Source organism: Maniola jurtina, chromosome 8, assembly GCF_905333055.1.
Source record: "Maniola jurtina chromosome 8, ilManJurt1.1, whole genome shotgun sequence".
Taxonomy (NCBI): Eukaryota; Metazoa; Arthropoda; class Insecta; order Lepidoptera; family Nymphalidae; genus Maniola; species Maniola jurtina.
In genome coordinates, this window is record NC_060036.1 from 10,806,015 (window position 1) to 10,823,091 (window position 17,077).

Consider the following 17,077-nt stretch of genomic DNA (forward strand, 5'->3'; position numbering starts at 1 on the left):
GCTGTCCAACGCGGAAATGCAGCCAGTATTCTTGGCACCATTCCACGCGGGCATGATTTGTATAGTAATTAGATAAGGCTAGCTTTAAGTTTTATTGTAATATTTTCAATAAAAAAAAAACATGTAATTAGTACTAAAGTTGACCCTAAAAACTGTACATGCGTGAGCCAACATGACCTCTCCCTCCCCCAAAATCTTGGTTTGCGACCGCGCCTGATGGAGACAACATTTAAAGTTAGATATCGACGTAGATAGAGAAACTAGGTACCTTCAATATATCTACGTGATTCTCGACCCTTTATGTAAAGTTTTCTTATCGTTTGAACAAGATGAATTGCTTCCGGAGACCTGGGCGCGCCGAATGATTGTTTTTATGGGTTCTTTGTTCAGAGGACAATATTATATACTTGAGCCCCTTTACCTTCTGCTTATAGTCTACAATGAATTTATAATTACAAGGCATGTACGTACTTTATCGGCCATGCTGAGTTTGCTAATTGTTAGTTTTTTATTTTTATAGATTTAATGTACTTATAACACATGTTTATGTAACTAGCAATAAGAAAGCAATAAAGCCTATTTATTATTATTATTTATTATTATTTAATAGTTGATACTCGTAACTATCACTCTGTAATCTCGCATCATCTAAAAGTATCCTATAACCTTTATAGAACGGTCCTTACATATTTGGTTACACGTGTAAAAGGCAGTCCAAATACAGAACATAGTTTCTAGTGTAACCTTTTTAGTACAAGTAAGTACTGAAAAGGCTGTGTGACTCCAATTAAGTAAAGACCTACGATTACATTAACTTTGGGAATCTGGGCTAGCTTGCTTAGGTAGGTAGTTAAGTACCTATCTATTACCTATACATATACTCTAGTATGGGAATATAAAGCTAGGATAGTAAATGAGTCGGACGCGGCTCTTAGCATTTGTAGCACACTGCTTCACACGGCGGCTAATCGATATTCCAACACTCTTATAATCCAACGGGAAGACAAGGAACAGCACCGACTGTTATATACCCTGCTCTACTAAGGATGGGGATGTTACACCGTGAACTTCCTAACTCTGACCTGCTATGTAAAATTTATTGACAGACAGACCTATGTAGTGATTTTTTTGCTCGTCTCGAAACTCAAAAATGAATGCTCGCTTCATATAGAGGAAGGAAGCTCGCTTTCTTTGGACACTTACAGAGAGCTTACAGAGCCTAATTTTCATTCCGAAAATTAGTGTTGGAATTAAGAATTAATAGCCAAAGGTCAGCAAAGACGCAAATGGTTGGACGAAGGAGGTGGACAGTACAGATATGTATTAGTTACCCGAAGTTAAAAGAGGCGGCTTTGGATAGAGAAGCTTTTCGTATGATGCCAAACTTCATTTCAAAGAGGGCACGTGATGATGATGGCCTGAACTTGAACCCGGGTCCTCATGATTCGCAGCTACTAAGTACTTAAGTAGTAAGTAGCCACTAAGTCGACGAGGCAGTTAAGGGCACACATTTACAGTGAGATGAATAGCAAGTGAATACTTAGTACATTTCTAGCTAAGTATGGATAATTGTGGTCTAGATGCCTTTGAAATATTCGTAATTTTGCAGACGGTGCCAGTCTTTGTAGGTTCAATAAACTTCTGTCTGAAGGACTTGGGTACACACTTTTACATTCAATGTAATTAAAGTTTCATTACTCAAAAGCTAAAATGTTTGAGTAAGATCACAGAGCACCTTAGGCAACAGGCGATGATCAGATGTCTAAAACCCGCCATATAAAGACTTGGTTTTTTTTTTTTGCTTTTGTATTGAGTGGGATGTCAAATGAAAGAGAAGAAAATTTTGAGTTCATAAATATAATCCTACTATAACATTAATAATATATACTAAGCGACAGAAAAACAATTTAACTATAATATTTCAGCGTTTATTAAGACGATCGCTGTCGGGTTTTAGTTTTCAACTTTATCTTGTTACAACATGCATTGGCTATTTCAGTGACCTTGGTTCTTCTGCATTATGAATCATAAATAACCATGAATGAATCTTATCGTTCAGAGGAACTTCTAAAGTGGGCAACTTTAGAAGCTCCCCTGAACGGGTAAGATCCCATATCAGTGGCCGACTTCAATTGATGGATAAAGCCCTTTGTCAGTGTCCATATTTCAGCGCCTTAATTAAGTGCATCATAATAACGGCAAAGATATTAGCGAGTAGTAAAAGCAGATCCAACGCCAACTTGCTGAATGACAGAAGCACGACCGGTAAACTTTTCTCAAAGAATACGGCCGGTTGAATTCTTTTGCAGGACATTGCTACTCTAGTAATATTACAAGTGACAACTCATGTTAAATAAACGAAGCTTGTTGAGCTGTTACCGCAAAGGAAACGTTGTAATGAAGCACGTCATAAAATGTATAAAGGGAAACGTAACATTATTTTGGGATCTCATGGGGGTTTGTTTGAGAATTGAGTTCTTTCTACATGAACAATCAACATGCATGGTCCCATCGCCGGCTCACTACAGAGCACGGGTCCCCTCTCAGAGTGAGAAGGGTTTTAGCCATAGTCTACTACGCTGGACAAGTGCGTCTTGGCAGACTTCACATACCTTTGAGAACATCACACTTCACACTAATATTATCACACTAATATTATGAATGCGAAAGTTTGTATGTGTGTGTGTATGTTTGTTACTCCTTCACGCAAAAACTACTGGACGGATTTGGCTGAAATTTGGAATGGAGATAGATAATATCTTGGATTAGCACATAGGCTACTTTTCATCCCGGAAAATCGAAGAGATCCCACGGGGTTTCGAAAAACCTAAATCCACGCGGGCGAAGTCGCGGGCATCGGCTAGCTATGAATACATAACACTTCCGTAGTAGAGCCGGTAGGTATGATAGCCTAGTGGTTAGGATGTCCGCCTCCTAATCGGAGATTGGGGTTCGATCCCGGGTACGCATCTCTAACTTTCGGAGTTATCACTTGCTTTGATAGTGAAGGAAAACAACGTGAAGAGACCTGCATGCCTGAAAGTTCTCCATAGTATTCTCAAAGGTATGAGAAGTCTGACACAGTGCGGATTGGCAGACTTCTCATACTTTTGAGAATACTATGGAGAACTTTCAGGCACTACTTTACGCCAATAAAATGGTCAACCTATGCATTGACCATTTTGCCTATAATTAAATTTAGACAGAACCCTTACCAGTCCCACAAAGACGAAAACTTAAGCCCTTCTCATTCTGAGAAGAGACCCGTGCTCAATAGTGGGCCGACGAGTGATGTGTTGATGATGATGATTGCAAAAGATTCTCCTTGGCGACAACTTGACTTTGTAATGTTGGTAATATTTATTTACGTACTCGTTCTCGTATGTTTGGACTATTAATCACATCATATTCTAAAGTATTCATCTATTCGGTAGCTGGGTAATTATTATCGATTTGCCTCTGAGCTTATACCGACAATACGGTTAATTCTGTTGTAGACAATCTTTAGATTAAATTGACATGCTTAAGCCTAGTGCTATTCTGTCCCTCAGGAAGCATTATGAAAGTCATAGCAATAATTAATTAAGGCAGAAGTTTATAGAGCATAAGTTAGATAGATATAAGTTTCGTTTAAAAAAGGAATTAAGTGCCTGAAATAAATCTGTCTCATTTTAACTCTTCGTAAAGTCTCAGCAAAGTCAAAGCCCAAAGTGCCTACTCTCTAAATATAGTAAGTAATATGATCTCAATTCTAAGAACCCGTCAAATTAGTTTAGAGATTATGTACTATAGAATTAATCACAATGTTGTAGGTATATCTACTCAAAGCTTTTAGAAATAATTTGAAATTCAAAACATTTTCAGAATTAATTTTCAAATCATTAGAATCTGTTTGAAAATTCAAAGGAAAACTTTGAGGCGAGTCACTGAAACGGGAAAAACCATTTACACTTTTAAAGGCCCATTTAACACGCACTTTTTATTGCCAGATACGAATTTAACGGCCAATTAAAAATTCCCCGACCACGATAGGGCTCGTAAAAATAACGAGGATCTTTCCCTAAAAAAATATTATTAGGGCTGTTACTTGTTACAGTTGCTTGGCGATTCAGATACACGGTACGTAGGTAGGTACGTAGTTTTATAATTTTACGCCATTTACTGCTTATTTATAAACAAAAATATTCTTTAACAGTGTTTTAAGTGAAAGTGCGGAAGCGGAGGCCCGGCATAGAACACAGATCTCCGAATAGGAGCATTCGGAGATCCAGGGTTCGATCATAATTATCATCAAATCGGGTGTTATTTTGAGCAACTACAACTGATTTAAAAGGAGTCTCACCGTCACTGGCTCCATACAGACGTAGTTCGTCTCTCATTGGAATACTAACCAATCACACTCAATGGAATCTTGTAGAAACGTTCCGGGAACTAATATCTTTGCCTGTGGTTTTCCAGATTTCCGTTAAAATATTCGGTGTCAAAGCTACGCGGTCTTAAAAATTCACATACAGACCTTTGAACCCCTGTAATTTTAAAACTACATATTTTTAGTAAAAACTAAAACACCACAGGCACAGATATTAGTTTCTAGAATATGTCTGCAAAATTTCATGGACTTTGGTTGCTTAATATTCAAATGAAATTGGGGCTACGATTGTATGGAGTAAGTGACAGAGAGAGCCCTGTTAACAGTGACGGAGAATGTGCAAAAACTTACATGCCTAAAAATTCTCCATAATATTCTCAAGGTTAGTGAGGGGTCTGTGAACGGTGCGCTTTCCGGTGCGAGGTCGCCATCTTAGCACCTTGGGACCTCACCATCTATCAGTTTTTAGGGTACCGTATCTCAAAAGGAAAAAAGGAACCCTTATAGGATCACTTCGCTGTCTGTCTGTCTGTCGTGTCCGTCAAGAAATCTATAGGGTACTTCTTGTTGACCTAGAATCATGAATTTGCCAGGTAGGTAGGTCTTATAGCACACATAAGGCGAACACTAGTTCTCCTACGGATCTCCTCCTTCCTGAATCACGTAGTTACGGAATACTTATAGATAGGTATATCGTGTACAGTTTCCGCAACGTACATACGATGCTTGATGTAATAAAAACAAATCAGAAATAAACCAACTGACTGTGAATAGCAAATTGGGTGGGTATACTACGCTGATGTAACATTTGCGGATATTTATTTATACCATGCTCAATCAATTGAATCGAAATAGACGCGATCTGAACCTACTCTGCGAACTGGGTCACGGTACATACCTAATCTCAGCTTGTTTTGATTAGGAGATTATTTGTATTTAATTAGCAGGGACTAAAATAGACCGCTTCCGGGCAAAGCGCATTGTTTACGTGAAAAGTTTGCGGATAAATACTAAAAGAAAAATATTTAAGTATTAAAACTTTCACTATATCTACAATAACCTAAAATATTTATAGTGTCATTTATTTAATTAGGTGACTTGTGAGAACTATAACGCTGGGTACATGACACACCTAGTTTATTATTTAGGTGAAACTAGTCGTATAGAATAACTAACAAACTACGAGATGGTTCTCCTGTGACAGGGGAATTGAGTACTAATAGAGCTTGAATACTAATTAATGTCTGGCAAAGGCCTTTGATGCTCACGTTGCTGCAATGATCACAGACTATCTTTACGATAGCGATTAATGCGCTGAAACTCGAACTAGTAACTACCTTATCAAATACCTTTTAATAGTTATTTATTATGCAAGGCTGCAAAGTTGTTATTTTGACGCGAGAGAGTTTGAACTGACTTCCGAGCAAGCTCTTATCAAACTAAAATGGCGGTAGAGACGAAAAAAAACTGGCGTTTCATGTTGTGTAGCATTTCACTGAATACTTAAGTCTTTCAAAATCAGGATGATGTTTTTAGACTATTTTATCATATATGCTCCGTTTAAGAATAATGTAGGTAGTATCTCTACATAATAATATATCTTGTTAATTTAATGAAAACTCAGACAATATCCCATCATGTCATGGCGTAGTACAAACCGCAATCTGGTTTTTTTTAATTCTAGTCGTAAAACTAAGCGAGATATGGATTTATTTCTTTATTTTTAAAGTTATGACCGATTGTATTTTAAGGAAAGTTTTGAGGCAACTTCATGTGTAAGGAAACCATAATAAGTATAAAAAACTACAAAAATGCAAAAGTAACAATTTTGGGATAGAAGCAGGCGCTACTTTATAGAAGTTCAAGATATTCAAGGAGCAATGTGCCTTTGCGGTAATCCACTAAAACTGACAGATCTGAAAGTACAGCTGCGATAAGCTGCACCCGCCCTCCCACTGCTAAACATGCGATTTGCAAAATTTTTAAACTTTGTTGTCTATACCTCCGGTGCAGGAGTGAAAGTACTTACGTTGATTGTGTATGATGTATATTGTTTGTATGAATATATGATAAATAGAAGCAGTCGCGACCCTCAATCGTGAGGAACAATACTGATAATTTGATACATCAGTACATTTGATGTCAGGACTCAGGTCAGTATCACTAGCGGCAATAGCATACAGCATCTTCTTTAATTAAATTCATTTCACACTTGACTGATGTTTTCTTATCAAACCGATTCAAGTAGACCTCGATCATCACCTCCATCAAGGTTCTTGATTAATATTTATTAATACTTAACAGTCTCGAACCGTCCAGCAACATTTTAATCGATCAAAGAGAATAATTTATTGTCCATGTAATTTTGTGCATTCACTCATTGACATGTTACAAGGGGAAATTGGTACAGTGCGCATCAAAAAGTACAGGTAAGTGAGTTTATTTGAACTCGAAATAATCTTTTTAAGGTTTCGTACCCGATGGGTGCCAACGACGGGAGCCTATTACCAAGCCTGCGCTATCTGTCCGCCCGTCCGTCTGTCTGTCTGTCAGCGGGCTGTAGGTATCCCATCCCATGAACCATAATATGGGAAGAGAGTTGAAATTTTCACAAAGTGTTTTCATTGCCGATCTAAATATATCAAAATGGCCGCAATGCAAATTAGAAAAGTTTAAAACGTGTTATTTCTTGTACGAAACGCTTCGTGTGTAAATCTGACTAGCACTTAACCGGTTTTTCTTTTTCCTAAACCTCAGATTGCTTGGCAGAGCACGCTTCTAAGCGAAGAGGCCACCTTTTTATCCATCTTCGTATTTTTCTTAACTTGTTGTGGTGTACAAAGTACAAAATATAATATCTACGAGTACCTAAGTATCTAATAAGAAGATTAATTAAGTACTTTAAGAACCCATACTTTGAATTCTGTCTTCTTCGTCCTTTGCTCTGGCTCTAAAATCAATGGTCCTTTGACAGGCTTCAAATAATAAGTTATGCAGTCTCTGTTTTTCAATATACTTCATAATACGATTAAATTATAATTAATATATTGGTTCGTTGCTTTGACCGTCAATCACGTAGCAACGTAGAGAGAACGGATTTAAGTAGTTAAAGATCTAGAAAGTGACCTATGCTACTTTGTAGCCCGGAAAACCAAAGAACGAAGTCGCGGGCGTCAGCTGGTAGTATTTATACTATACTGAAACGGGTAGTGTCTGAGATATATTCATATTGTAGATGCGATTGTGTGTTTGTTTGTTGGTTTGCCTTATGATATCAAGCCTCAACGTAGCAACGGACTTTTTGGATGAACAAATTATTACTCTTTCACGCAATAACTTCTGGACGGATTTGGCTGTTTAGAACGGAGCTATATTATAACCCTGGATTAACACATAGGGTACTTTTTATCGCGAAAAATTAAAGAGTTCCCACGGAATTAAAAAAACCTACATCAATGTGAACGAAGTCGAGGGCATCAGTTATTATATAACATTACTTAACACAATTTTCAATATGTACAGGTACTTTTAAAGTACTTATAATAAGTTCGAAAACATAAATTGTGTTGTTCAAGTTTCAAATAATATTCTTTTAAATTCAATTTTAGTTTACAGTGTTTCAGTCGCATGTCGCCCTGTCATACCGAATCAACTTTGAATATTTTCTACTGTTAAGTTGGAAAAGTTTCTTTCTTACGTCTTAGTTTCCCAAGTCTTTTTGGTAGCTTTTGTATATTTTTTGATCTCGATTTTCTTTTGTAAATTCCGTTACGCTTCGTTTTCTCAGCATAAAAAGGAACTTGATCACATATTGGAAGCCAAAGTTCGGCAAAATCTGTTCAGCCCACTTGAAGAAAAGTCCAAACAAATAGACAGACAGAAAAGAAATTTAAAAATAGATGTTTAGGTTTTTATAAAATTTAAATAGGTAATCATAAATTATGTGCTATTAAAATAGATGTCATGAAAACCACAGCGCACAGACAGAATCTTGAACATAAAATTTTTATTCTTGAGTGTTTTGATACTCGAAGACTTTCTTTTTATGAAGTCAACAGTAGATCAAAGCCGGTAACTCTGAATCCGATTTGCTTTGAATGTAGTTAAATAGAGAAAAACACTCGAGAGCACTTGAGATAGTTTTAAATTACAAACTAAGTGCTTTTTAGACTGGAATACTTTATGACCAGAGATCCGGTGTTACAAAAGGTGGCAATAACTACTTAATAACAAAAATAATATCTTATAGTTTTCTCGTGCAATCCATTATTATCAATTTTGACGTTTGGTACTAGAGTTGCTTGCATCCCGGGGATAAACACAAGATAATTTTTGTCCTGAAAAATCAAAAAGTTCTCTTGGGATTTTTAAAACCCTAAATCTACACGAAGTCACAGGCATCGTCTACAGATAACGTTTAAACTTCCTGAAATAGAGAGAACTGCTTAAAAATACCATTTTATCAAAGTTTATAGTCTACTAATTGGTTTTCCTGTAAATAAACATCGGTTCGTTTACGAAACCGGTGTTTATCAATCGTCGCGCAAAGAGAATGTTATTGGTGGCCCCACATATTCTGCTGAATTAAAACATCCACAGATGTAGCGACAAGTCATTCACATTAAATTATCCAATTTTAAACTGTCTAAGGCCAGATGTTGAGTGTTTCCAATCACTAAAAATTTATCTGTAGGTACCTACTATTATAAAGGATGAGCGCGAATTTTGAGTTTCTGTATATGTGAAGGATAATTTCCTCAACCAAACCTATTTGAAAAATTATTTTTACATTTAAGTTTTTTTTTTTTAAATTAAAATACATTATTCTAGATGAATCTAGGTTATAGGCTAAATATCACAATGGACGACAGCTATACCACACAACCAAGTAGGTATACAAAGTGACTCCTAAAAGTAACTGATATAATATGAATCAACGAGTTGCTATGCCGTGTACTATGTAGGTTATATTGGGCCTATTAACTGATTTAACAAATATATTATAGCTATAGACTTTTGAATGAAATATTCGTCTGCCGACCTATGTTGGCTTCGTAGTTGGCACGTGTGTAGAAATTATAAAAAGGGAGTGTTGCTATTTATAGTAATAACAGTTTTGAAGAGGAAATATAGAGCAAAGTCTTGCAACTTCTGAAGATAAGTTATTCACAGACTGAAAATCACGGATACAGAAAAGTAGACTTGTAGGTAATTATTACCATAATTTCTATGTCCAAGCTTTTAGGATTCTTAATTATATGATTCCAGTACAGTGATCCAATCTAGCTGTTGATTGTTGGTCATTACTCAGTGGAACATAAGGATCATTTACATAGCTTCCTGTCTTAGGCTACTGTCTTGATATGGTTTTACGAAAGATCCACTCACTCTCCGACCTCTTCTAGTCTCCTTTTTCCGATAGGATGCCATTGAAACGCCACTTGTGCAGTATTTTTATCTTCTTTACTAGAATATGCCCAAACCATCGCCATCGTCTAAGCTGAGCGCTATTTTCGAATACGCTAGAAGTTGATGGCACATTTCTTTTCATTCCGAATCGTGGTCGGGCCCAAAAAAAAAATCATCGACCACGAGGCATTTGTTCAGGAAGTTTTAATAATAAGAACTAGGGGTTTAATAATAAGAGATTTGGTTGTCTTAATGTTTCTCATCGATAATAATCACACTAATATTATAAAGGCGAAAGTTTGTATGTGTGTGTGTGTGTGTGTGTGTGTATGTTTGTTACTCCTTCACGCAAAAACTACTGGACGGATTTGGCTGAAATTTGGAATGGAGATAGATAATATCCTGGATTAGCACATAGGCTACTTTTTATCCCGGAAAATCAAAGAGTTCCCACGGGATTTCAAAAAACCTAAATCCACGCGGGCGAAGTCGCGGGCATCGGCTAGTAAATTATAATATCGGTGTAAATGGCAGCGTTTTGATTTTATTACAGTGCAGTGTACTGAGTGTAAATGACTAAGAATACTTAGGTACTGTACGAACCTAAATGAAGCTGTTCATTCAAGTCCAGAGCTGGAATGAATTTGCTGGATTACTGCATTGAAATAATTTAAACTTAGCATTGGGCGAATAGGTAGATATGACAAGAAAAGATTTATAGTAATAAACTCTTTCTTTTGATTTCCTTAGGGAAATCAGACGACCCTAAGGTCAGTGCTAACGTTGCGTGGAAAATCCTATTTTAGTTTAGATAGGACTGTTATTAACTTCTTCACTAGGTATTTATTTGGTTTTATATTATGGTATTTTACTATATAAATACCGCCTTTAGCAAGTTTTTCTATCATTATCATCAACAACCCATCACCAGCATACTACTAAGCAAGGGTCTCCTCTCAGAATAATTGGCAGTTGTTGAGGGCATTAAATGGAGAACTCTCAGCGGCAGGTTCCCTCACGATGTTTTCCTTCACTGTTAAAACAAGTTTCCGAGATCTCCAGACCACCCTCGACCTCCCGAAAAGAAGGTGGATATCGTTAGGTCGTTTGAGATCGTATATGTTTGAGAAACGTTCGTTCTAAATGTTCGTTTAGGTATTGACCTTTACATTATTGTGAGAGCGTGGCTATTTATAATGTAACAGTTTCGGGTGAGTAAATATAGGGTACAGTCGAGCATATTATGGCGTATAATCATCGTTTAGTTCATTCATTCACGACGGAGCTGCTAGAACTGCTCTGAGAAGGTACCTACTAACGAATTATGTACTAAATTACAGCTAGTTAGGTTACGGCTGGTGTCGACGGAGAATAATTCCGCATCTCAAATGAAATCCCCTAAGATATTATGAAAACAGGGATGAAAAATGTGGGAAAACCTTGAATCTAGCCAGCTGAGTATTGTTTATTTACAATTAGGGAAGATACATAGTACATATTTTATTAATACGTTCAGCTGGTTATTCCGTATCTGTTAATTTCGTCGTGTCAATTTGATATATGATTATAGTGTGGACGTAAGAAAAATTTATTCTGGTCAATCTTATGATATCTCGTGACGAACTTGGTTTTTTAACGGTTGAATTAGGGTTTTATTTAAGCTGATTTGACAAGATTAATGGTTTAATGTTTAAACTATCGTGACTTATTTCCATTTTAAGTATAGAGTGTATCAGCTATACTTAACCATACCTATAGGCAGTCTGAACTGCGACGCGCGCGAGCCGAGTCCCTATGAAAAAGCTTTCAGGCTCAAAATGATGAATGAGGACCCCGGGTGGGTGCGAAACTAGTCGGGCTTACATCAACTACATACATGAGTATAGCTGGTACAATATATACTTAAGATTCATAGTAATATGACGGCTTAGAATAATAACAATGCGACCATGAGAGACTATCTAGATTAAGAGACGTACCTACTTAGGTTGATTCACCAAAATTGATGTGTGTACGTGAGGAGCCATAATACCTAATGTTTAAATGGTTGTAAATTAAATTAAATTACGTCTGGTCTACTCACAAATGCGCCAACTCATGAGCGATGACAAATGCGCTGGTCAGGCCTTCGTCTCTGTCAATGGCGGCGGAGCGCGTCCGGGTGCAGACGCCGCCGACCGGGGCGAAGCCCGACGGGCCTCCGAGCGGGGCCCGCGTCAGCCACACTGTTGCGTCCCAACCGGTACTGTCTGGACACGAAATAAACAAAATATGCAAATTATTTTTACGGTTCCGTACCTCAAAAGGAAAAACGGAACACTTATAGTATCACTTTGTTGGCTGTCTGTCTGTCTGTCCATCTGTCTGCTTGTCCGTTTATCCGTCTGTCCTTTTGTCCGTCTGTCCGTCCGTCCGTCTGTCTGTCTGTCCGTGTGTCGTGTCTATCAAGAAAACCTATAGGGTATTTCCCGTTGACCTAGATTCATCTTTGGCAGGTCTGTAGGTCTTATAGCACAATAAAGGAAAAAATCCGAAAACCGTGAATTTATGATTACATCATAGAAAAAATTAAAATGTGTATATATTTTCAAAGTAAGATAACTATACCAAGTGGGGTATCATATGAAAGGGCTTTACCTGTACATTCTAAAACAGATTTTTAATTTATTTTTATGCATAATAGTTTTCGTTTTATCGTGCAAAATGTCGGAAAAATACCCGAGTACGGAACTATTGGCGCACAAGTCTGACTCGCACTTGGCCGGGTTTTTAAACTAAATCACACCAACAATCACACCGAAGTAGGTGATGATGCAGCCTAGAAGAACTAGGCAAGCGCGTGGAACAATACGGTGGAGAATCTGATACAAATATACATACATAAATACATAGACTGTTAAAATCACAACCCTTCCTCTTGGCTTTGCCGTAGTCGGGTAAAAAAATTATAGATTGATACTAAGTAGTATATTCAAATGATGTCATTATATTTTTATTATCTTTTGTATTTACGGTTTTTGTCGGGAAGGTACAGCGGGATACAATACCTATTTCTATGTATCACACGTCTGAGTTTTACAATAGAGATTTAGATACGACAACGTAGGCTTCCTCTAAGCAAGATAAGATAGTATACCTTTAGATAAAAGTTTATTACATTGAGTTCTTTAAACTAGTGCGTAGTGGGCCCTCATTTATGTCACTTGAAGTTATTCGAAGGTAGTTTTTTACAAAAGTCGTGAGCAACGAAGATTGTATTAGGATTTCAGGCCTTTAGGCATGAACTTTACCTAAAATTTCAAAAATCCTTTTCGGTGGTTGTCTAATGTCTATGTCATAATAGCTATCTGCATGCCTTTCAGTCCGATCAGTCCAGTAATTTGAGCTGTGCGTTGATAGATCAGTTAGTCAGTCATAATATGTATAGTCAGGCTTTTCCTTTTATATATACATATTTAAAGCTAATTAGGCTCTATTTAACGTTTCATCAAACAATAAATAATGAAATTATGATAGAGCTCATAATATAGGTATGGATACTTCTGGGAATTCATTGGAAAACACGAGTGGCTCCGAAAAGCTGATTTCAACAAAACAATTCTACTGAAACAAAATATTTTATTATGATGTGATACCTATTTTGTTTCCATATAATAATGAGGTCAAATTTGTCTTTTGTATAATAAGAGTTAAGGCCATCCATGCGAACTCACACTACGCTACTGAGCATGGGTCTCCTCTAAGAATGAGAAGGGCCATAGTCCGCCACGCTCATAGATACAAGTTTCCTTTGCTGGAGCAATGCTGAACGCTGAAGCGAGCTGACCAAGAGCGAATTAGCAGCATTCACACACCTTTGAGAACATTATTGAGCACTCTCAGGCATGCAGATTTCCTCACGATGTTTTCCTTCACAGTTAAAGCATGCACGTAACTCCAAAAAGTTAGAGGTGCGTGCCCGGGATCGAACTCCCGACCTTTCGAATTGAAGGCCGGGAATTACAACTGGCTATCAACGCTCTTAGTTTTTTAATCCCCGATCCAAAAAGAGGGGTGTTATAAGTTTGAAGTGTGTATCTGTGTATCTGTGGCACTTAGGCTGTAGCTTCTAAACGAATGAACCGATTTTAATTTAGTTTTTTTTTTGTTTGAAAGGTGGCTTGATCGAGAGTGTTCTTAGCTATACCTAATCAAAGAATATCGGTTCAGCCGTTTGAAAGCTATCAGCTCTTTTCTAGTTTTCTTATAGAGGTTTTTGTGTCGGGGGTTTTTTAAATTTCGAGTTATTTATAGACCTAATAAAACTTTAATTGAATGCCTACATTGAAATGATTGGTACCTAAGTCGTAAAAGCTCTACAATCTCTTTTTGTTAGTCAATCAATCACTTTAATTGAATCACCCTGTCTTTTGTTTAGTGACGAAGATAACAAGAGTTCACAAATAAAAGTAATGACATCCTAAAAAGCCTTCGACGAACATCAGATAAACTATACATCAGATAAATTGATATAAGTTTGAGTGATTCATAGTTTCGTGGAACCACGAATTTAAGCCAGCATCAGACTGAATAAAAATTAATAAATGGGAAGGGTTTTGCAAAACATGGTTTATCCTCTCGAGATAAAATATCCTATGCCCGTTGTTAGGATGCAAGCTATCCCGGTGCCAGACATCAAAATTTGTTCAGTGGTCTGACGCGAACAGGTAATAGGCAGACATAACAGTATATGTATAACTAGCGTGGATAACAAATTGTGCATTGTATGAGCACTCCCATTTTACCCCACTCATACATACCTGTTTGTCTAATGACTTTTTAATTTAACAGCTTTGACTAGTACCTGTTGGTAGTTTCATGAGGTGCCGGTAGTTCCATTTGTTCACGGCTTCCAACGATTTCTTCACATTCCCGTACTTTATAACAGGATCCTTCTCCTCGTACATGAACAGTTTGTTGATGACGAGCGTCATGTTCGAACCCAGAGACTGGTCGTTGAAGATGGCACTGACCTTTAAAGTATTACATAAATATTACAATAGAACTTAAAGCTAACCTTATCTAATTACAAGACAAATCATGTCCGTGTGGAATGGTGCCTAGAATACGGCCTGCATATCCCCGTTGGACAGTCAGGCTGATCCTTTGCGCAAAAAATGAACCAGCCGTTTTGTGACCAGATGAGGTTACTAACTATAGTGAAACAAAAAAAAATAGCACGAATTTTCAATGGCCCCAGGGAACAGGCCCCACACCAAACGGAATGAAAATGTAACTCTCGATAAGAGAGGCATACTCGTTTGAATTACGAACGTGTTTGTACCTAATTGAATACAAGTATCGTATCTCGTGTACTTACGATGTTCATGATAGCTAGGATGTAATGTTTCACTCGCTCCTGTCCGTGGAACTTCAGCATTGTATGATCTGCAACTATGGCTAACTCGAGCCATAATCCTTTCGCGCCTGCAACAATAAATACGTAACTATATTATTTCAACTCTTCTAATAACATGATTCCGAAAGAGTTCTCAGATTTGTCATTGCGTAAAAAACACTGTGTCGCGGTTATATTAACCGCGACTTATCAACATCTGTTAGGTCTGTGGTTTTTACAAAATTAAGGAATTTATAGAAACTCCACAGTAATGGCATGGAAACGGTCGGCTTTGCAATTAGCAACCTACAGTATAAGGTAGTGTAAAACTTACATTGCTTGTGTATTGTATATTTACAGAGAAACATTTTTTTATTTTATTTAGAAAGACCAACTACCGGAGTTTTTTGCCGGCTCTTCTTAGCAGAATTTGTTTTCCGAACCGCTGGTAGAGTCTTGACCATATTATGTGGCACAGGCTGTCTTACATGAAATAAATAAATAAATTCAAATTCTTCACGAAATTGAACACTTCACTGAAACACACCTGAAACTGGTCTCGTATATGTCCGGAGCCCATTTCTGTGGTAGTCGATGTCTGAATGTTCACTATTGCGCGGGCGCACGTGCATCGCTGGCATCACCTCATCTTCTTCGAAGTCAATGTCAAAGTCATTTACCATGTCCCCGGTAAGGTTGTACGCTACCGGTTGTTCCGTCTGCAGCACATCACGTCTCCTCAACACGTGGCCGTCGTCCGGCCTCGTCGGTTGAAGGACGAAATCTTCTCCGCCGACTTGAAGTAATCCATACAGCTGTCCTTCGCATTCCGTCACCGTCACTGTTGAGGATTCTTCGTAAAGCACACGCCCCTTGTAGAACTGACACTCGTTGTAGTAGGGGGAGCGTATCGCGCGGTTTTCTTGCAGTTCTAAGTGCCATCCTAGGATGTGCAAGTGGCGGATCTGGTTGCGCGCGTGGCGGGGAACGCGAGAGCGCGCGATGGGCACGAGCAGGGGCTGCGACGGGGGCCTCCACGCGGCCGCGTGCACGACGAGAACTGCGAGGAGCGTAGTTGCCCACAGCCAGCGCGCCATCGTCCGCGCGCTGCCGCGGGCACCGCCTCTCTGCCTGCCGGCGCATGCCATGCGCTCACGCATCTACGCAAGTACACATGCCGTCGCGTCGCACGGAAGGTAAACGACTCCGCACTTTATAGATTGCAGTGAGCGAGCGCCATGCGTCACTAGTAAACAAAGAGCGACGATTGCCTTATTCGCGGCATGCCCATGCGTAATTAGATGTTTTATATCTTCAATTGGACATACGGGTCTTGGAGATTGCATAATGGAGCGTTCAAGTACCAGACAAACTTTATATGCTCCTATTTATAGATATCCTATACGCTCATATTTATTTTGTACCTACCTATCTAATGTTTTCAAATAGATATCTTAAACGTTTTGCACCGATAAATCCGTAATAGGTTGAATATAGGTAGGGATCTATAAGCGAAAAGGTTAAGCGATTACGTGATCCAATGCGGTTTATAGATACGGATTCCACGGCTGAGAGTGAAATGCCTAAATAATGGCATTTTTTTGCCAAAATGAGCCCGGGATTCAGGAATGTTAAACAATAAACTTGTGATATTGCCGACCGTGAAGTTATAAAAGCTTGCCGCTTTTAGCAGTTTTAAAAAGGATATAATATAATGGTATGTAATCTGCATTCTTTAGATAGTGTTTTACAAAAAATATTAAGTAGTAGGCAGGGATAAAGATGCCTTCGTATAAACTAAACACTGAATGCACATTTTTCGTTTAACCACGCACAGATAAATGTAGATAGGTATTAGTTATTACCTACCAATCCACTGAGCTATCTAGTACCTAATAAGTACTTACCTACTTAACACTAAG

At 38.0% G+C, this 17,077-nt stretch overlaps 1 protein-coding gene across 2 annotated transcripts in view; it reads right to left on the minus strand.

Moving 5' to 3' along the window:
- Positions 1-16,334, minus strand: part of LOC123867433 (A disintegrin and metalloproteinase with thrombospondin motifs 3-like) — a 48,588-nt gene extending 32,254 nt beyond the window's left edge. For both annotated transcript variants that reach the window (XR_006796419.1, XM_045909465.1), the window contains exons 1-4: positions 15,703-16,334; positions 15,138-15,244; positions 14,622-14,790; positions 11,862-12,027 (exon numbers count right to left, since the gene is read on the minus strand). Coding sequence is in view for 1 of the 2 variants with exons in the window: in XM_045909465.1 (XP_045765421.1) it covers positions 11,862-12,027; positions 14,622-14,790; positions 15,138-15,244; positions 15,703-16,315 (1,055 nt within the window). In the remaining variant the exon portion in view is untranslated. The remainder of the gene's footprint in view (positions 1-11,861; positions 12,028-14,621; positions 14,791-15,137; positions 15,245-15,702) is intronic.
- Positions 16,335-17,077: the final 743 nt, after the last annotated feature.